Source organism: Pelecanus crispus, chromosome 9 (assembly GCF_030463565.1).
Source record: "Pelecanus crispus isolate bPelCri1 chromosome 9, bPelCri1.pri, whole genome shotgun sequence".
NCBI classification, from domain to species: domain Eukaryota; kingdom Metazoa; phylum Chordata; class Aves; order Pelecaniformes; family Pelecanidae; genus Pelecanus; species Pelecanus crispus.
This window is the reverse complement of record NC_134651.1, coordinates 41,161,099-41,182,375: the sequence shown is the minus strand read 5'-3', so window position 1 is coordinate 41,182,375 and position 21,277 is coordinate 41,161,099. Positions and strand designations below refer to the sequence as shown.

Genomic DNA, 21,277 nt, shown 5'->3' with positions numbered 1-21,277 from the left:
TTTTCCCATTAGCAATCACACTCATACACACGTTATTAAAAGCACTATTTACCAGAAAAAAAACCACACAGAATACATCAGTAATTTTTAAGTGAGAAAAATAAAACATCTGTATTTCAACAAATACTCAAGACTCATTTTGATACAAAATTAATCTGCTGCTTATTCAGCAGTATTCAGTCAGTTAGCTATGAAGCAAAACCACTGTCACAGCACTAAAAAAAACCACCCAATGAACAACAAATTCTGAACATGGATAATCATTCACATAAATAGGGGCTAACACAAAAAGGAAATAAATAACCATCATTGCTCATTTTCCTAGATCTCCAGCAATCCTCCCCCCAGCATCTATGGCAGGTGCTAGTTTGAAAGAGAACAGCATTGGTCTATGCCTGAAAGACTTTCCTCCAGCCATTTAGTTTGATTTTTCGCAACTTGTCTGAAGATGCAGACTTTGTTAGGCGATGGGAAAACCAGTCCAGCCATTTTCCTCTCTTCCCCAGATCCATCTAGTCAGTTTGTTGGAAGTGTTAAAAGTGAATAGTGCAAAGAGCATCCCCTACTGCCATGTAGGAAGGCAGACCTCGTTCAAGTGACTCCTGTAACAAAGCACAAACAACTCCTATTAGTCACAGCATTTTTATAGGGAAGCTACACTTTTGGTTTCTAAAAACATTTTTAAAAGAAAAAACCCCAAGTCTCATCTGACAACCACGCGAATCAAATGCCACTCATGTTCATTCGGTCTATTTCCCCAAAAGCCTCAACAGATATCAAGACATCTCACACTTATACCCTATAGAAGCTGTCCTGTTATACATGTAGAGAAATGAAGCCATCTGGGGCAGGGGACCCACAAAGTTGTTCAGAGATGAAGTGTGACAGACAAACTCCAGTGATGTACCCACTGGTCTTAAGCCCCAGCTTCCAATACTGTTCTTTACTTCAAGACTCACGAGCCAGGCTAGAGAGGGCAAACTACCCGAAGAGCTGCTGCTACCTGCCCAGGACCTAGAGGATTGCCTTGACAGCCCCGAGCAAGGACATCTTACCACCAGCTTGCTGGAACCTGCAGCAAGGATTTACTTTGGCTTCTGCTGCAAGTGTTTAGCATTCACACACACAAACCCTCTCTTCAGCACTAGCTGCCCAGGCTTTCCTGTCCCACCAATTATGACCCTCTGCTAGCCTCATTTTAGCAGCCAAGCCTGTAGAGTGCTACCACCTAGGTATAATATTAGCAGGCAGTAGCATGGACTAAAAGGCTGCCAAATGTTTGAACTTCATGACTTTTGTATATAATTTTATCAGGCAGACATCAACTTTCCCTCCCCCTGAAAGTCAAAGTATTAGCCTTAGTCTATGATTAATGGGTGACTGTAGAACTCTGTGTCCTATGGGGAACAAAAGTCAAGATAATTTCAGTCCTTTCCTAGGGTCATGATTAATGAATCATTGTCTAAGCTGTACCACAGACGTTGTCATTGTCTAAGCTGTACCACAGACAAATGCGTTTCAAGTTCTCTTCTCAGGCAAGAAATGCAAGATTCACCAAGTAGCTACTAACGCATTTCCTTCTCACATCATCCTCCTCCTTTTTCTGAAGCGGGCACTTCTCCTGATTTGAGGAGCACTGGCATCAGCCACATCAGTGCAGGAGTCCAAGACAGATTGTGCAGCATTGTCTTCAGCTCCCATGCCCTGCAACATAAGCAGAAGAGACTATCAACACCATGAGAGCTAGCATAATTGCAAAAGAACCTCTTCAGCCATCTTTTTATTTTAGGGAACTCAGCAAGATTTCCAAAACAATCTTCCATTTACCTTCAAAATTAGGCATGGGATGACAACATTCTATTACCAACGTCACAGCAAGCGCAAAACATCCCCAAGTTTTGAGAGCAAAACCTTCAGCCAAGACTGGCGTTTCTTCCTGCTCCTGCTATCACTACCAAACTAGAGCAATTCCCGCTGTAGTTTCTGTCTGGGCATAACTGTTCGTTACAGAGGTTGCGGGCACAACCGCTCATTAGAGAGGTCGCGCGCCTGCCACAAACGATGCTTTAGCTTTCACTGCTGGAGCCAGACAGTGCCCCAGGCAACGCAGGTCAACACAAATTTTTGATTCCTCATAAAACATACCCCTACCACAAACTTTTTATTGAAAAGCACCAAGGAAAACAACCTGGCCGTAGCGTTAATAAAAGGAGTGGGAGGGAGCCTGGTGGAGGATGACACAGGACAGAAGTTGGCAGTAAGGCTATCAGGCAGTGAAGAATTGCTGGTGACTTTTGGACTAACTGCTCACAGTTCCAACTACACTGAACTTGGCCCAGACCTGAAAGTCAGAGCCAGAATAGAAAGGTAACTGCTGACTTGTACTATGGGAAAGCTCTGATTTTCAGGCAGCTTTGCCATCTTTCTGTAGAAGCAGCCATTGACCTTGTTTATCCATCTTCATTAGTGTTTTGTTTGTTTATTTTGGAGCCACAATGAATTGAAATGCAAGTTTGAGCTGCACAACTTCCTGGTGTGTTCTGTAAGAAACAGTGCTGGGCAGTAATGGGTTTAGCTTAAAAATCAGAGACAGATTTTTGGTTGACATTATGCCTTACATCGATCCATATACTCTAATAGTCTCTAGTCATATAAAACAATTTGGGACAAAGACCTGAAATGGCAATAGGGGCAAACACATACAATTCCCCTAATATTATTGGGGTTTAAAGGACACATACAATGAAAAACAAGGGCCTGATTTCAAAAATACAAGAGTCAGTGCAGCGGATTATAAACTGTAAGAGGAAGGGAGCTTTGACATCCACTTTTGGGAACTATTGTGTCAGGTTTAACATGCTACATAAACCATGGACTTTTACCCTTGTGAGGACTTGGGGCTCCCAGGTGAGCTAGAGAGCTTTTCCTTTTATCAGCTGCAGAACTATGCTTATTCAAAAGGATCAAATTTCTGCTACACTTAAGAACAGCGGGGGTTTCACCCTGGATTCCAGTGCAATATTTAGCTGGCAGTGACTTTCTGTTTTTAGTCCCTGGCACCTGTGTTTTACCTCATTTAGTAAATCAGCATCTTTGTCTCCAGGCTCATCACCAACTGCCCAATCCAGCCGTACACCTGTTAATTCATTCCCACAACTCTCTTCCTCAGACACTTCCTTCTCACTCTGCCACTCCTCTTCGTCACTCTCTTCATATTGCTTCCTGCTGGCTGACAGAGTTGTTGTCACTTTTGGAGGAGGCAGAGTTGCTAGTACAGCTGGGAGCGTAAAGGCTGCTAGGAATCTGGCTTTCAGTAGGAGGTAAGCAGGGTTATTGCCGAGTTTCTGCTGCACCAGTTCTCTGATAGCGTGCAAATCAGCCCCAGTGCCCTCATTCTGACTGGCATCAGAAGGCAGAAGACATGCCGCTTGCTCTTCTAGAGCTGCTTTCTGCAGAAGTAGCTCCGAGAGGGTTTTTAAGTTGCACAGAAAAGGTGGCAAATAAGGCAACCTGGTTTGCAGTGATGGTACCTGGACACCTTGTTTACCATTCAGCCACTCCTTTACTAGCCCCTCATCTTCAAGGGAAATCAGGCTGAAGTCAAGTAGATTCTTTTCTGCACTGGAAGTGGTTGGCTGGGGTGGACTGTCAGCAGGCTGCACAGTCGGAGGTTTGGAGGCAATAGGTCTATTTCTCAATGCTTGTGCAGCAAAGCAAGCAGAGTTCCTCGGGACGTTGTTATGGGGAACTGGATCTCCTGGCTGGAGCACAATCCCTTTTGTGCTGATGCTCGGATTGGAAGATGATCTGTTTGTTGTAATGGAGTCATGGCTCTTTCCCAAGCTAGCGAGACTCGACACACATGGGGAATCAGACCCTTGAGTGCTTGCAGGCAGCTGCGTTTGGGGCAGCAGCACAGCATGCAGGGCGGGTGCATCAGGTGGAGGAGCAGTCTGAGCTGCAGAGGAGCCGAAATCCTTGGAGAAGCCATCTGAACATGGAGGCGTTGCAGAAGAAATGCTGGATGAGGTGCATCCAGGACTCGCTGAGGTCACGGGTAAGAGAATTGCGGAATGGTTAGCTGTCTTTCCCAAAGGTACTCCTTCTGCTAACTGGGCACTTGGTGCTTTTGTCTCTGCACTGCTGGGGTGAGGTGTATTTGCTCCAGCTGGTACAGGAGGCACTCCTAAGCCAGAGACATTGGCATTGGAAGTCACAGTTGTCTGACATTGACTTCTCACAGCAGCAGCTGGCAGTCCTTGGGGAACACCCACCACAGTTTGTACAGTGGGGCGGAGCAAAGCCTGTGGTGTTACGACCCACGTGAAAGGCAGTATGCTGTTGGGAATCAAATGCGAACCAGTTTGTGGAGTTACAAGAGCAGACAATAGACTGACTGGCCTCTGTTGTGGCCCGTTACTATTCAGCTCACAGGTAACTGGTGTGGAAAGAGACAATTTGTTGGTGCCAGACTCAATGCCAACTGGCACCACTGTAATCTGATGTGGCAGAAAAGCTTGGTTTTGCAACACTACTGAAGCTGAGCTACCAGCTAGGACCTGACCATTGCACCCTCCCTGATGTGGGGCCTTCTCTGCTGCAGCTGGATTCACGCCTGGAAAAACTCCTCCTTCAGAGCTACTTTCCAAACCTTGCTCTTTTAATTCCTTATTGGATTGTAATTCTGCCCCTTGTGAGGAACCAGGGCTTTCCCCAGTTTCTGACACCGATGAGGAATGGTGTTCAAGCACCACAGCAGTAGAAGTTGAACCTGCAACAGAAGTAAACACTGGCAAAGGAGCTGGTGCACTCTGTACTTGGCTATTTGTACAACCAGCTGCTGCAGGTTTGCTCCCTGCTTGTGCAGAAGGAATGATTTGCTGCGGTGGGTGCTGGATTATCAGGGGCCCCGAAACCAGCATCTGTGGGGCAACAAATACTGTCCTCTGCATAGCTTTCTTAGCCCGGGATTCTCTTAGCCGCTTCTCTCTCAGTAATTCTGAGACAGTTTTAGGCTTCTGCCTTTGCACTTGGGCTGGAAGAGCTCCCTGCATGGCAGGAGCGCTGCTCTCAAAGACAGCGGCAGAAGTCTCCCTTGCTTTTAAGGCAACAGGTCTCCTGACAGCATTCCTTGGTATGCCCTTTCGGGAGTTCCTCTGGGTACAAGACTGTGATGAATTGCCTATAGAGGAGGGGAAATCAAATAAATAAATAAATAAAAATTAAAAAGATTGAACAGTATTTTCAAAAGCCATTCCTTAGCATCAAGTACCCTGCACAGGAAGTAGCAAAATTCCTGTTTGTGAGAGTTCCTACAACATTATAGTCTTGATTTAATCAAGCCCCATCCTGACAGCCTTCAGATAAGTGATGCAGCAAGCTTACCACTTGTTCAGTAATGATGTAATTTTGCCCAGAAATCACAGATGGGCTAGGAATGCACCTTAACACTGCACACGAGGAATTGTACCAGTCAGCACCACACCAGCACTTCGTAGCAGCCAGGATGACAACAACAAACTGGGGTTTTGGTCAGTCCCAGCATGTTCACTACAGCCTGCAGCCAGCACCTTGCTGGAGAAAAGCGTAACAGCGATAGTCTACAGAACTGGTGGCCCAGTGCCACCGGTCCCCCAGCCCTTCAGTATTTTTTCAAGTCCTTACCAAAGGGTAACATATTTAGCCAATAACTGAAAATCCAAGAGCTAGCAAAAATGAGCATGACAATGTAGTTTTGTTCCAGAAGTTCTCCTTCAGTTAAATTGGTCATTAATGTAACCGTGATGAATTAAGTGAAAGTTCTTGCACATCATAAAAATAAATGTTCTGGTAGGTACCTGAAGAAGTCTCCATATTTTGGGAAGCCTGCCAAAAAAAATTATATTAAATTATACTTCTGAGATATCTAAAGATCATTAAAAAAGCACAGATGTGAATCAAACCCACATCTGCCAACATCCTATACATTTTATTATGCTTCTGAACCAAAGCAAACTGGTAACACACACGCACAAACAGCACCACTGGCCACGCACAAAGAAAAAAATCTCTACTTTAGTCAAGACTTCAGTGGGAAAAGCTTAGAAACAGAACACGTGCAATACCTGCTGAGGCCCTCTTGCATTAGCCCTAAGAAGCTCTGACTGCTTTAGCCTTCTCTCACGAATAATCTTCATGCAGCCCTTGGTATCGATCTGAAAGAGCTGCAAGATGAGAATTTCATTAAAATTTGATTGAGAACAAAAACGTTCTGGCAGAGCCAGTGACAATACAAGATGGATGGGAGAGGCTTTGCATGCAAGATTCTGGGGACATTTTTACATTTACAGAAAGAAATCCTCACAGTATACAATTCTGGATGCAGGATTTATTTAAGAAACATCATATGTAAGCCGTGAGGTCAGATTAATCCAGTAATTAGATTATTAGTTTAAGGAACAAAAGACAAACCATTTATTTAAGCATCAAATACAGAAATAAAGATTACCACTGCTTGAAAGCAGATAATGCTACTAAGACAGTAAAACCTACCTGAATGAAAAGCGTGAATAGAGGAGTGCTCACGAGACTGACTGACTTAATCTTCTCTTGAATAAAATCAGCTAGAAAAAAGTCCAACATCAAAATCAGCTGGGCAGTCTCTTACAAGATGTCAGAAAGTAGGGACAAAAAGTAGGAGAGTACTTTCCCTGTTGGGTCACCACTACCTTTTGTCTGACGAAAAGCCATCTTCCCAGTTTGCAAGGTGCAAGGCAGGAGCACATTGCCCACCCAAGGTGTCACTGCCATTAGAAGCTTTCGGTCAAGGTTCATTCTTCTCAAACGCTCTCTCTCTTGACGGTAAGTTTTCTCCGTGATGTTCTGCAGCCCCTGAACCTTCTGGCCAACAGAAGTATTAACTCCAGGTATTTTTGATAGAACGGTGGCAGAAGGTTTTAGTAGCTTTGATTGCTGTGCATGAACAAATACTTAATTAGAGTTCTGATTAGGAAGGTTCTACCACAATTAGTCCCAGGACAAACTATTCATGGGGCAGTTATGGAGAGAAAAAAAAAAAAAAGAAAAAAAGAAAAAAAGAGCTTTTCCTCTTGAGACTACAGTGCAAGAAGATTTCTGATTCTATCAAAAAACATTTCCCACTAAGTACAGCCTGGCAGTGCTCACATCACAAGCACATGACAGAAGAGGCACTTACAAGTTTCCTCTGAAAGCATGTGTTATTTCTTAATACTCTTCTCACGTTCTCCAGGGTAACCCGTAGCACTTGCTTTCCACATCTGGAAGCCTTAAAACAAAAGTGTACAAGAAAAGATAAAAGGGTAAGTATCTCGCAGAAAATGACTTGCACTGACTATACACAGAAGGTACAAAAGTTTTCAACATTCCTGCTGTTAGAAGTATCTTCTTAAATGAAATCAGCCCTGAAGTGCAGATGCTTACCTTACCTTTATAGTCCTTGTGCATTATCACAATACCAAATATCTACTTTGTAAAAGCCTTTGTGTGAAGTATCTACAAAAACCCGCACTGAGGGTCAAAATTATTGGATGATTCTCTTTGCATTTTTTGGCTTAATAGTACAAGACAAGGAACAGGAAGAGGTTTGGAAAAGCCACCGACCCTTCCCTAGACATCTACTAGTAAAATAATGCTGTACCTGTAACCAAAATTAAACCACTTGCAACCCTTGCATACCATAAGCCCCAGAACGCACCACTTCTCTAACAAACAAACTTGTCATCAGTGCAATTGGCCCCACAGCCTAGGGCACACATGCAATTCTTAACAAAGTCAGAACATTTTTGCTTACATGAACTTAAATAGCAATTTTTACATTTAGTATTTTGCTAAGGAGTATCTTTCTGCAAAAATCTGCTAGGAGGGTTTGTACTGCTTCAGTGCCTGATTAGATGTGAAAATCCAACTCAGAATCAGATACAGATGTATAAGTAACTTAATTCTTCCAAACTTTAAGCCTATATGCCCTAGTCACCAGGGCAGAGAGACACCACGATTCACTGCACAATTCTGCTTTATGAAGATATAAAAGAAGTTTTGTTTCTGTGACACTACGGGTAGGAAAGAACACAGCTATCTTCTCGATAATGCATGGGGAGGTAGTGCTGGAAATGTGTTTAATCCCACAGCTCAGTTTTCAACAGCACCCCCCGATGGCATAGTGAGAAAGCAGCCAACAGAGGCGCAAAAAAGATTTTGCCATCTACTCATCACATACCCTCTCTACTGCAGCAACTGCACTTCCTGGTCGTTTCTGATCTAAGCTCCAATCCCACCAAGAACAGACTGAGAATCCCAGGATTCACCTTGTTCATTACTTCTACTGGATTCTTCACAATGACATCCGTTGAATGTGGACGTGCAATGCCCCTCAGGAGGGTGTTCAACTCTGACGATGTATTGGCAGCTCTGTCCTCATTTCCATCACACGTTGCACTTGGGACTTCACCACTACTGGTCTTTGCATCAGCACTCGCAGGAGAGAAAAGGGATGGAGTTTGGTATCTTCCTTTGTTTGACTCCTGTGTATTTGTCCGTGTTGGTATCCACAAATCAATGCTGGGAAATACACACTCCTCCTTGCTTGTTGTCTCCTCCTCTGAACTGTCTGCTAAGTCCAGTTCTATGTCTTCACTGCTGCTCTCTGAAGAGCTGGAACTCTCTTGCACATGTCGGCGTTTTGTTGCCCTAGATCTTTTCTTCTCAGTCAAAAAAAGCACAGACAAGTTTTAGCCAGCGTTCACCCTTGACTTGCAAATCTCTCAAATCAGTAAGTTAAAAAGTTTTATGGGGCAGTATCCTATCAGTAAGGTGTGACTTCCAAATGGACAGTTCTGCTTTACTCCTGCTAAGATTAACTAAATCCAGTACAACTGACAATTGCCTTTGGACACAGATTTTTATTGGTTTAGATTCTTGTATGCAAAGAAAAAGCTACAGATAGAGACAAGTTTGTGTTAAGGACTGGTGCACGTGGAAGTACAAACTAAGTGCCCCACCTCGACACATTTGGGTTTCCATGAACCCTTCCCTAGGACAGGTGCTTTGCCAATGGAAACAAGACTATCTTTAATATGGTCTTAAGCAACCAGAATTTCTGGAGTGCCCGGTACCAAAACTAGCAACTCATGAGGTACATACATGAAAACCTAGGTACATCCCATCCTTACAGGCACTTCAAGGCAGTAAAGGAATTCTGGATAATGTACAATTTATAGCAAATTGACTTCAGACCTTCAGAACAAAGGCTGCTTTAACACATCAAAAAAATCAGACCATGAACATCCATGACAAAAATCTTGATTATGTGAAATCAATGTCTATTTTTGTATTGATTTTGCAGGATTTCACTTTTAGCTTAGACAATCTTAATTAAAGAGATGGGACTCTGATATAGCAGAATTTTGTACAATACCTTAGACCCAATCATGAGTTTCCACTTGCTTAGACATTGGGAGCCAGTCCGGTGTGGCAATTCGGAAGCTATTTTACTCCAGTGACCTAAAAAGGATGCAGAGCAGAGCACACCTATTAATGCAACAAACTGAGCGACAGGCCTCTTCAGCGCGGAACGTTACACACGTAGTACACATTTCCTTGTATAAAAGACAGTTACTATATGAATGGATCTCAAAACCTGAATACCCATTTGTGTTCTTCGATCAGACTTTGCATGATTATACACTCAGCTGAAGTTAGAAACTACTAGAAAATGAACCACTAATGAAAACCGTAGCAGAACTACACACTCCCTTGCAGCAGTAAGACAGCGCTTAGAAGAAAGCTTAAACTGAATGCTGAAAAGCTTCTATTTGTTAAGGAAAGTTGTCTTAGAGGAAAATAAGAGAACTCTTTCACGGGCTGTTTAGAGGGAAACTCACCCCTCTAAACTGTCATAGCTCTGAAACCTTGCTAACACAGGTATAGAACTCTTTACTACACAATCTCTCAGTAACTGAATTTCCAGGAACAGACTACACAATATAAGTAAGGTTGCGGTCATCACTACAAAGCAGAGCCTCCTAGTATCAGCTGCAGGGCTTAAAATAAAAGAGGAGAAAACTTGAATAAATTCCTTAATAATACTTACTTCTCTAAACTTCTAAAGATTAAGCCACAGAAACACTTACCCAGGCCATGCTTTTGAACCAGTTCAATTAGCTGCTCCTCTTCCTCTAAACTCCACTTGCCTTTCTTTACATCACAGTGCAATGCTTTTAAATACCTTCAAAATGAAAACATTAAAGTAAGGCACCTTCAATCCTGCTTGTACAGTTCTGATCATCACTGCTTAGTCTGGGGCTGAATAAAACCAGCACTCCTTACCAGATCTTTCCTTTTTCTAAGGGGTCCCATCCCTACTCCCTTAATACAGCACAGCTACAGCCTCTTTGTTCTCAAAAATATCAGGCCACATGATTAAGAATTACAACAAGCAGATGTAAAACAGGTCACTGAAATTAGGACATACTGTACTCTGGGTCTCCTGAAGTTGGGTCCAAGGCTGAAAATTGCTCAGCACCTCATTACTGGTCTTCAGTTACAGGGAGTCACTGACTAGATCATTTTCACAGATACACAGACAAAACATGGATTCCCTCCCTACAAGCACTCATTCAAGTTTAATGACCCCTTTGCTTTATTTTGAACAATGCCCTTCCCAACTTCTGCTAACCCACAGGCAACTATACTGAGGGAATAGCACACCAGAGGGCAACAATGCACTGTTCTCTCTGCTAAACTCAATTTCAACTTTTTGACTTTCGTATAACTACAAATGCATGGTTATGTGGAGACAATGTTAGAGACTATATTTAGACCGTAACTGCTTTTTACAAAACAGTCGGTAGGGTGACACTGGTTTAAGCAAATATTTACAAAATATTTGTAAAATAAGTTGCATCTTGGCTCTGTGTAATAAACTAGAAAGCACAGTTGCTACATTTAGCATACTTACCGATCTCTGCACTGAGCATCGCTCCTCCCTGGCACTTCTGTCCGAATTTTATACCAGTCGCGTTCTCCATACTTCTTAACCGCAGCCAACAGCATCTATGTTAATCAGACAAAGCAAGAGTTGAAATTCTCATCAGTAACAATCCTAATAGGCCCAGCACAGAAGCAGTTGTATTTGTTTCCAGTGTATTGTAAATCTCTGAACAGAAGTGCTCAGGAGCATCTAAGCACTCTTGACTTGTAAACTGCCCATCTTGGTCCATTTTACATTCCTTTGTGTCACTATTAAAGCTCAGATGCGTCTAGCCATGCAGCATCTCAACAGTCTAGCCTTCCCACTTTTTGCACCCTGCAATTCTAGGCATCAGAGAATGGAGCTTACAGCATCTTCCTCTGGTGTCCAGGGACCTTTCTTCAAACTGGGGTCCACGCTCTTTGTCCATCGGTAAATCAGCTGAGCAGAATCTCTTCCTTCCATGTAATAAGCAACTAGAAATGCAAAGGTGTTTTAAAGTCTGTTGCAAACTGTGTTTCTTCCTTTACTTACATTGTAACTGCGATATTTTCAAACAGTGGATCGCCATAAGAAGCTTATTTAAACCTCAGCTTAAATACTTAAACAACAGATGCAGCAGTACTGACCCCCTAGAAAAGGCTTCTGAGCACAACACTGAAAACTGCCAAAACAGCTGGCCATGAATAAATACTGGCCTTCTAGGGACGAACTCTGATGATTTTGCTACAAAAAAAAAAACAAAGCTCACCCAACCATCAGGACTCGTTAACAACCCTCAGCCAGTTTCAACCAAATTTCAAAGATGGATAAAGGTTCCAAGAGATACTAAGTTCTTGCTGATACGATGTAACTTCCAGGTAGGAACAGGAAAAACATATATCACTGCTCCCACCAGGACAAAAAGAGAGAGGGAAAACACAACCATCCTCTTTCATTCAGCTCACCAACGGCGGGGTTTAGAAATCAGTACATCTGTAGTTTCAGATGAGCCACAGCACTGTTGTGCCTTGTCTAGATCACAGGCTAGAAAAGTAAGGTGAAAACATAGAACTGTGAGTATCTTGGAAATAGAAACATTAATAGGAAATAAAACTTCATTAATTCCTTGAATCAGAGCAGGCTGGGTGCTTCAGTATGCAGAAACATTAACAGACATAAGCCTGGGAGAATGACAAAACCCCAACCATTATGGGTGAAGGGAAGACATTTTCACTTGCAGGTCACTTACTTTTCTTGTACGGGATATGACTTCCTACTCTCATCTCTTGAACAAGCTCTAAAAGCATCTGATCCTCACTTTTGGTCCATTCTTTCCTTTTCAAATCTTTGTTATAGACTTGATACTTCTGCAAGCACTGGAAAGGCGTCCTGTTTGTCTTAATACAATGAGAACAGAGCTACTCAGATAACTGGATATTTATGAGGATAAAAAACAAGAAGGAAAGGCTAAAGCACCAAACTTTTTTGGTACTGTTCTTGAACACTTGTCAGAAAAAACATTTTCTGAAAACTGACATGAGGGGCAGTTAAGTCAGAACTAAGTGGCTTGTCACTTTATTTCTGAGCTCAGAAGACCTTACCCCCAGCTCCTGGGCTATAGTCTGCCAGTCCAGATAACCGTGTTTAGCAGCTATCTTCTTTAGCCTCTCTATTTCGTCCTCAGTCCATTCCTTTTTGTTGATGCTTGGATGCTCCCAATTTTGCCAAAACTTCCTCAGTTCTTCTGCACTACGTTGTCCATCAAACTAAAAGAAAGAGCAAAAATATGTTTGGTCTTGTAGCTGGGACTGAAACAACTGTACAGACAGGAACACCGATATATTTTGTATTTAAGATATGCTTATTGCTAAGTTTTCCAGAATTAAATCATCAAATTTAACCAATAACATGAAATTTTCAGTGCTTCTGTGCTTGCCAAGTTGAGATCACATAACAGTCAACTTCTAGAAATGCACAATGGGAACAGTGGATGCAAACTAGACCAGGTCAGGTGATTCTCAAAAGAAGGGACACAGATATCAGAAGTAATAAAACAGCTGGTCTCCCAACTTACGTGGATGTTTGAAATTTTCTCCCAGTCATGCTCATCGAATCTGTTTCCTAACAAGTCACTTTCTGGGAGTTGGCTAAAGCAGAAGGTACAAAGAGAAAGAACCAACCACATTAAATGGTTAATGAAACAGTCGCTTTGTCTTCCTCATCTTGCTTCGTTTTATTCCTCCCACCTGTTATTGACTTCCACAAGAGCTGAACACTTACTACCTCAAAGCATCAAGCTCTTTAACATAGTAACTTTGCCCAAAACAATGTTTCTTCTTGAAAAACAGTCCCCTACAAGTTGATGTTGGTTTAGCAGGAGAAATGATTAAATGCAACATCAAAATACATTGCTCCAGATGTGTTAGTGAGCAAAAGCTCAGAACTACTAAGCTGTCTGCTTCCTTGTTGCTAAATCAAGAACTATTTAAAAGAGCACCTCCATACCGGGTATAGATATGACATTTGTGTATCAAGACCCAAAACACGATTCTTAGTATAAGAACTGTGGAGATGAGAGCGCTGCAGAGTTTGAACAGCACTTAATTTTTTGCAAGCCAACACAAATAAAGATTTCTCCAAATGTTGTATCTAGAAGTGCTCAAGGAAGGAGGGAACTTTAAGAGGTAAACTCCAAGAACAGGCTTTCATTTTCATCAAGAACATAAAAAGAAGGCTTCTTACTTAATTGCCTCTATTTCTCGCTCCACTTCTTTGATTTGCTTTTCCAAGATCTGTTTCTCTGTTTCAGTCTTGACTTTCTCCAGTTTCTGATTCCAATAACTCATCCTGTTCAAAGACATTTTTATCATTACTTAATATGACTAGACGGGAATGAGGTCAACAGCATCAGAAGATGTATGGCAAAGATGGTTTCCCCAGCAGTATCATTCTTTCCTTCAAGTTTATTTCCACAGTACACAAAACTGTTGTTCTAGGTTTTCCCCACACGGCACGCTCATTGTCCTACTTTTGCCCCTTCAATGCACGTCATTGACCCAGAACAGGTCTCAGATTAATCATATTGGTATTTACAGAGAGAACAAATGATTGCTGCAACAGCAACAAAGAAAGACCGTACCAGCTCCAGGCACAGAAATCTCTCGCTGGACACAGCATTATGACTCACTACATCACACAATTTCAGCTTCAAGCCCTGTAGACTATTTTAAGTTATATCACTGTGTCAATGGGAAGAAATAGATGGCTATAAAATGCCACTATACAAAACAAAACCTCTCCACCTGCCAGATACCTACAAAAAAATCATGAAGCATTTACAACCCAACCCAAATGCTGTAACCTCTTGCTTATGGTCAGAACATTGCAGTCCAAGACCCTTCGGTACCACGTGCACACACAGATAATATGGATGTCAACGAAGAACAAAAAATGCCGCTACCTACAACAGTGTCATCCTCTGCACTGGTGCCCACAGGACAGGGAAGTTTGAGAATCACTGCTGTAATTCACAGAGCGGCTCTCCCAGGCCCAACAGTGATAGTGAAAGTATCTCTGCTGTGTTTTGTAACCTTAACGAATGGCAAACAGTTAACACGAGAACTTGCTGAAGGAAGGCGGAATCTCCACATATATCCTCTCCTTCCTTCCTATATAATGTTCTCATCAGGAGAAAGAAGATTTTTGCACAGTACTTACTTCAGTAACTTTGGCTGAAGCAGGCGCTGCAAGCGGTCACTTACTATGGATTTCTGCAATAAAGTCTTCTCTCTGCTTTTCCCTAAATGAAACAAGGTAATCGAGCATTCAGACTTAGTGCAAAACCACTGCCAAGAAAAAGAGAGATCCACTGATTTCAATACCCCTTTTAAAGTATCCCCCAGGTCTTCAGTAAAAGTTCCCCACCTAAATCACTAATGTCATGTCTGACTTGGGCAAGTCGCAGCCTCTTGCTCAGTTTTAGTTCCAAAGAGACCTCAGTAAAGATCATCGCCCACGTGTCTGTAACCATCTAGAGCTGTAAGTATCCCTTGAACTTCTCTCATCTGAGCACTACCCTTGCACGATCTCATTTGGTTTTGGAGTGCTCACAGGAGTTGACGCATCAAAAAAAATGCAAATTAAAGAGGGGAGTCATTAGTCACTCACCGAAACGATTTATAGAGCATCCCATTTACTTTTAACTACTTCTTTTGTGGAGTCAAGTATGAAATATCAGAAGTGTTGACGTTTAACTGCAAATTGGCGGGGAGGATTAACCATATGAATATATACATTTGTTATAGCTCTTATAGAACACTGAACAGCACATAGAGTTACTTACATTTTGTTGAAAGCAGTTGTTCAAAGGATTTTATGCCCTGAGCTGCCTTTTCCTTGGCATCTTCATTGGAAGGAGGGCCCTAATGAAGATTAGAAGGGTTAGATAAATTGGAAGAGTCAGACACACAGAAAAATTGCCCTTTCTTCTTAGAGCTCTAGCACAAAATGCCACAAAAAAGACTGGTAACTCAAACTTGTGCAAACTGGCACATTCAGGCTGCTAAGTTACCTTTATTAGCACTAGCTCCCAGATACATCAGAAGACATAAGAAAACAAATACAAACGGATACTTGAAGCAAGTAAGTTTGTCCATGGTTATGCAGCACATTCTCAGCTCAGAGCCAGGCCTGCTCGCATTAACTGACAGTTGGGGGACACGTATTACACATGTTTGTACCTAATTAAGATGCACTCCCAGCTTCGGTAGGATTTAATAGAAAAATCACCAGTCATTGCTCGAATATTATATTAGTTGACATCTTAGCTGCAACAAAAAGTCAAAATCGCCTTTTGCTAGCGACCCTTTAAAAACACATGAAAAAAGTAGTGACATTTGCTTCAGAAAACTCAGTTTCAAAGACAAACAGATTTCAACAAGTACTTTAAATAACAGCATGGAATTGGATCGCGTAGATGAAGACAATCAAAGTTAAGTTGAAAACAAGAACATTCAAGTGCCCCATGGCTGGAATGCTACTCCTCAACTCACTTTCAGACATCACAGCCAGACATGGGTTGAACAAACATTTCCAAAAGAAGGTAAGCAACAAGTGAGGGGAAAAAGGTTTCGAGCTGAAGAGTGGCATTCACAGTTACACAGCTGAAACGTAACACAGTTACAATTTAAATCTATCATTGAAAGACATATCAGTATATAACCTAGTTATATTTACTTACAACTCCTGTTGTTTTATCCTTAAAGTATGGCTTCATAAAATGACCCAAAAATATATTTGCTGGTAGATTTCTACCATCTCCTGCCTTTGCTATTTTTGGACCACCAAGCTCGGACATGATTTCCTTCTGCAAAACAAGAATGAATTAAACAGTATCAGTATCTCCTTCAAATTCCTAATTTCAGAGAGCACTGGCTGAGCCATCACAAACATCCCAGGCAGGGTTCACATTGGCAGCACCAGACCGTAAATCAGTGTACGTGTTAAAGACAGTATCTGGAACTTCCTAAGTTTGTACAGTACACTGCAGATGATTAAAAAAAATACTAACTTGCTACAACAAGCTAAAATATAAGATATAAAATACCCTAATGATAGCATTTTTGTGATAAGAAAGCATCAGAAACATCAGTCAAATATGCCATTCGAAAGGCCAGTCAAGTGACATTGGTTTGAACTGCCATGAAGAAAAGAAGAACCTGGTTCCTGGCCAAGCAAGCTGAGCACTGCACCAGTATATGCATAAGGGACTATGACTGCTGCAGCTGATTCCACTGGTACCTGTGATGGATTAGGAATGTCCTGGAAAGTTTTACTGGGCTTGATGGGCAGGGGAAGATGGATTAGGAATGTCCTGGAAAGTTTTACTGGGCTTGATGGGCAGGGGAAGATGGCAAATGGCATCCCAGAAAAGCACAGGAATGAACATTTTACTCCTGTTTTGCTCACCTGCTGTTCTCTGTTTTGTGCAATGAGAAGCTCGACTTCCTCCATCTTTTCCTGGATAACTTCCTGGTACACATGGTTCATCTGCAGACACGTTTCTGGATCCTGTGGCAGACTACTTTCAATATCATCATCACTACTGTCATCTTCTCTTTCCATTTCCTTGAAACAAATAAAAGATATGGGGGGAGGAAGAGGAATAGGAAGAAAAATGCTTGCTTTCAAAGCAGGCATGTAACGTAATTATTTTTGTAACTCAATACTTCTATTAGCTTACAAAACTGATTTTCCAAAGAATTGGAGGCACATAACTGTTTTTCTCTCCCTGGCAGTTGTTTTGAATGCTCCCAGAGGCAGTTACCAGCCTCGCCTAGCTCCCCTTCACTCTGTTCATTGGTTGAGCCTGCTGCTATTCGAACCAGTGCCTGACTCCAAACCTTGCCAACACCTGATCTTGCACCATCAACTGCAAAACTGCGAGTAAACCGCAAAATAGTAGTACCTTACACTGGAGCTCTCTTACCTGCTAAATCTGTACTTCAGAACCACCCCTTCAAATTTCCACCTCATTTGTGCTTCTACTGAAGCAACTCCTCCCTTACATGACTTATTACCACAAGCTTTGGACACAAAGCAGGGCTGACTGTTTCATGATAGCGCTCTGCACCTGGGTCCAATCTGTACCAGCAGCTTTGTCTTCACAAACTAGCTTCTCCTTTCCTGTGCTGTACAGGTTTTAAGATATTTCTCTGCTAAATGTTTTTATATGAAGTCTGAGAAAATACTATGTTTAGAACATCACCAAAGGTAAACAGATTTGTAAAAAGTCTTAGAAGTAATTTTCCCCTCATGTACAAACCCAGTATTCTTCAGGTACAAAGTAGTAAAGGATTTCTTGATCACAAGCTGATGATCTCATATGCAACTGCTCTGCGACCTCCCCAGAAGCTGGTGTGTTTCCAGTGACAGAAATCAGCAAGCACTAGAGCAGTGAGGTCTCTGATCCCTCTCATTTGTTTCCACATGAAGAAGTCCCTCTATTACACATGAGTAACAAAGTCCTGGGAAGCAGTAACTAAACCTCCAGGGCTATTATTAATCTTCCCAAGCTACGGAGTCAAGCCAGCTGCCTAGATTTCCCCAGAACAGAGTGAAATTCCCCTTCCTCCTGCTCCCTTCAATAGACAGATGGAAAGATATGTTTAAAGAGAAAATGTTTACCATTTCAGCATGAGAATCTGAGTCATCATCTTCACCATCATCTGTTAGACAACAAAAATACAAAAATGCTAACTACAGTGGGATTAAAAAAGAAAAGCTTCAACAACAAAGACTTTTCAATTAAAGCATACAGAATAAAGCACCACATAGTATCTCAGACACCACCACTAGAGTTTTTGGAAACTGCCAATATTGTCAAGTAAAAATAATATTCTGTTCTAGAGTAGGAAAAAAGCGCAGCTCCTGATAACTCCAGCAACAATCAAGCTGCATCTTGGTCCTACACATCATGGCAAATACAGGCTCCAGAGCGTGCAGCCAAGCAAACATTCCAACCCAACAGCACCCATAAACTTTGAAAGCACCTAACAGCCCTTCCACACTCTTCAGCAATATTTGTTTTTGCATTCAGTGTGACTACAGACTTCTGACATAGGTTATTCAGGCTTGCACAATCAAAACACAGGTGGATGAAGCGACTGTGACAGCTACCAGAGGTACAGATACCTGAACTATTACCACCCCCAATTTTCTTTGAAAAATTAATTTTAGGAGGCACAAGCAGGCTGCGAAATGGAGTGGCTCACACAATAGAGTTTCTGTTGTCCATTCAGACGGCGTGGAAACGGCTGCGATTTAACTACTGACAGTATTTGGCGGGCTGTTGCGTTTCATGAGTCAGCTCGTTACCACCTGCCCTGACTAGAAACCTCCATCAGGAGGCGTGATGGCTCTCTAAACCTTCCCCGCCAGCTTGCCATGGGAAAATACGCGAAAAACCGGTGTGCGAGAGGCTTCTCCCGCAAGGACGCTTGCTAAGGATGGCCTTGAGGAGACGCCTCGCCTCAAGTCCTCCAGAACGCGTCCCCGGCAGAAATGGTGGGGTTAACACAAAAACAACGCGAGCCTCTCTCCCGTCACGTCAGCCGCGCATCTCAAGAGCCAGAGCAGTAACTTAATGTAGGAGCAGAAGCACCGGCGGAGGCTGGAGAGGGGCGAGCCCGCCTCCCGCCGTACCCGTGCCAGAGCTGAGGCTGGAGTCGGACACGGCCACCTCAATGCCGGCCCCGCCGGGCTCCAGGCTCCGCTCCAACTCCTCGATCTCCCGCCGGATCTTCTCCCGCTCCGCGTTCAGGTCGAGGGCCGCGGAGGACAGCGCGGCCTCAGCGCCGGGGGGGCGGCGGGCCCCGGCCGGGCCCGGCCAGCGGGACATGGCGGCGCCGCAGGCTCCCGGGCCTGGGCCGCAGCGCCTCGCCGCGGGGCCCGCCCCCTCGCCCTGCGCCCAATCACTGCTGGCCGCCTCGGTCAGCTGAGCTCCCCTACACGTGACGCTGCACAGCCAATCGGGGGCGGGGCTAGCGCACGTGGCCGGCCCGAGGGCGCCCCCGGGTCCCTGCTCCCCGCCACCTCCGCCGCCCTAAATCGCGCCGCAAAACCGGTTACACGGCGGCCGGGGCGAGGGTTACAAACCCCCTCCGCAGGCCGAGCCCTGCCGCAGCCGCGGGGACTCGCCGCGCTGCGCGAATCCCCACAAGCCCCTTTCCCTCCGCGGCAAGGAACACCCTGACAGGGAGCAAAAGGCAATGGGGGTCCCGGCCAAAACCTGGGGTGCTCGGGGGGCCCCGGCCAAATCCCGGGGTGCTCGCGGGGGGAGTGCGAGGGCAGGAGGGGCCCCGTGGTCCCAGCCTAGCAGGAAAAGGGACGTACTCTTGTCCAGTCGGGTTTGAGCGACCCGGCGGCCGCGGCTGCAGATGGAAAAGCCGGGTCTGCAGGAGCACTAATGGCTTTGCACGTCGTAACGAGGCTGGGTATCAGAAATTAACTTTTAAGTAATGATTTCTGCAGGAAAGCAAAGTTCTCCGTTTGAGTCCGTTTTGCAGTTTTAGTGTCCATCTTCTGACATTTCAGAAATTCTGTCTATTGATTTGAGGAGATCGGCAACGAGCTGCAGTGATTCCGCTCCAGAGACCAGCTGCCTGGAACGTGGGAGAGAGACAGCGTTAGACCGAGGAGGAGGAGGAGAGGAGAGAGCAGCCAGGCCAGGCAGCGTTTTGGTGGTGTTTACCCATGCAATGTGATTTTTCAAGAAGCAGTTTATCTGAAGACTTCACTTCTTGAAGTAAAGAGTCTTAGAGAAGTGAAGGATGAGAGACTTAAAAGAGTCAAACGGTTTTACATTAAGTAAAAAAGTAAGACTTACACATCCTAGTTATTTTTATGACCTAAACTTGGAAAAAAGTACATGGCAGGTAAGTAAGAACATAGACTAGCTGATCTGGCATACAGAATACAAGAACCTGAGTTTCAATCCTAAAAAAACCAACCCAAAACACTGAGGACATTTAGTTGTGACCTCAGGATTTACACAAGCATCTGGGACAGTGCTAGGAGAGTCTTCCTAAAGCAAACTCACTTTATTGAAGACCGGGAGTTTGTTATGACTGTGAGAAGGTTTTGTAAGGCAATGTCCGCGTTTTGTTTCACCACGGCCAGACTCGCCGACTGGCCCAACCTCAAGGCTTCGTTCTCTGTCTTGTAATTCTTCAGCTGAACCTAGGGAGGAAATGAACAGAAACTTTCTATGAAAATAACCACAAAACTCCAGTATAAAGCAACTAGTAAATACATTCATACAGCAGTTCATTAGGTACAACAACTAATGAACAGACCCTATAACTAGACTGCCTACAGAGAATGTCCTCCCAGCTCTGGAGGGCAGTCTCTGACAGAAAACTACAACGTAGGAGCCTTAATTAAAACTGAAAATATGCACAGCATTTTCATGACAGCCTGCCAGCCAGCAGCCCTCAAGTCTGCTTGTTTCACTGAACCAATGCAGTGTTACAGAGCGGTTGCATTCCAACTCCGACGGCGGGGTGGAAGCTGCTACCTGACACCGATGTTACCATCTACTACGACCGGGCTCTGCTGAGCAATCTGTAATATCTCTCGAGGTTCTTTCCCTTCTCTGTCAGGCACCTTCCCTTTTGCCCTGTCGCATTACGGCATTCATAGGTCCCAAATACCAAACAGCATTTGAACATCCTGTGGAACTTCAGCATAATTGTAAGTGAAGTACCACACGTTGCAGAGACGAAGTTAACAGGCTGCGTAGAGCTGAAG

General features: G+C 43.6%; 1 protein-coding gene across 3 annotated transcripts; it reads right to left on the bottom strand.

Moving 5' to 3' along the window:
- Positions 1-91: 91 nt before the first annotated feature.
- Positions 92-20,020, bottom strand: SNAPC4 (small nuclear RNA activating complex polypeptide 4). 3 transcript variants are annotated; one of them, XM_075716981.1, is made up of 23 exons: positions 19,172-19,367; positions 18,155-18,195; positions 16,937-17,095; positions 16,209-16,334; positions 15,312-15,390; positions 14,687-14,768; positions 13,712-13,816; positions 13,044-13,116; positions 12,571-12,735; positions 12,219-12,366; positions 11,357-11,463; positions 10,976-11,070; positions 10,149-10,243; positions 9,434-9,519; positions 8,325-8,717; positions 7,196-7,285; positions 6,708-6,951; positions 6,532-6,602; positions 6,105-6,203; positions 5,838-5,865; positions 3,072-5,182; positions 1,586-1,704; positions 92-599 (listed from the first exon to the last, which is right to left on the bottom strand). In XM_075716981.1, exons 1-23 carry the CDS (start codon positions 19,365-19,367, stop codon positions 563-565), a joined length of 4,749 nt encoding a protein of 1,582 aa, XP_075573096.1. In that variant the 3' UTR covers positions 92-562. The 3 variants fall into 3 exon arrangements, with proteins under 3 accessions (XP_075573096.1, XP_075573097.1, XP_075573098.1); XM_075716982.1 differs by lacking the exon at positions 19,172-19,367 and adding an exon at positions 19,862-20,020 and having other exon boundaries at positions 569-602; positions 1,571-1,704; XM_075716983.1 differs by lacking the exons at positions 92-599; positions 19,172-19,367 and adding exons at positions 2,446-2,540; positions 19,862-20,020 and having other exon boundaries at positions 1,669-1,704.
- Between the last annotated feature and the right edge of the window lie 1,257 nt (positions 20,021-21,277).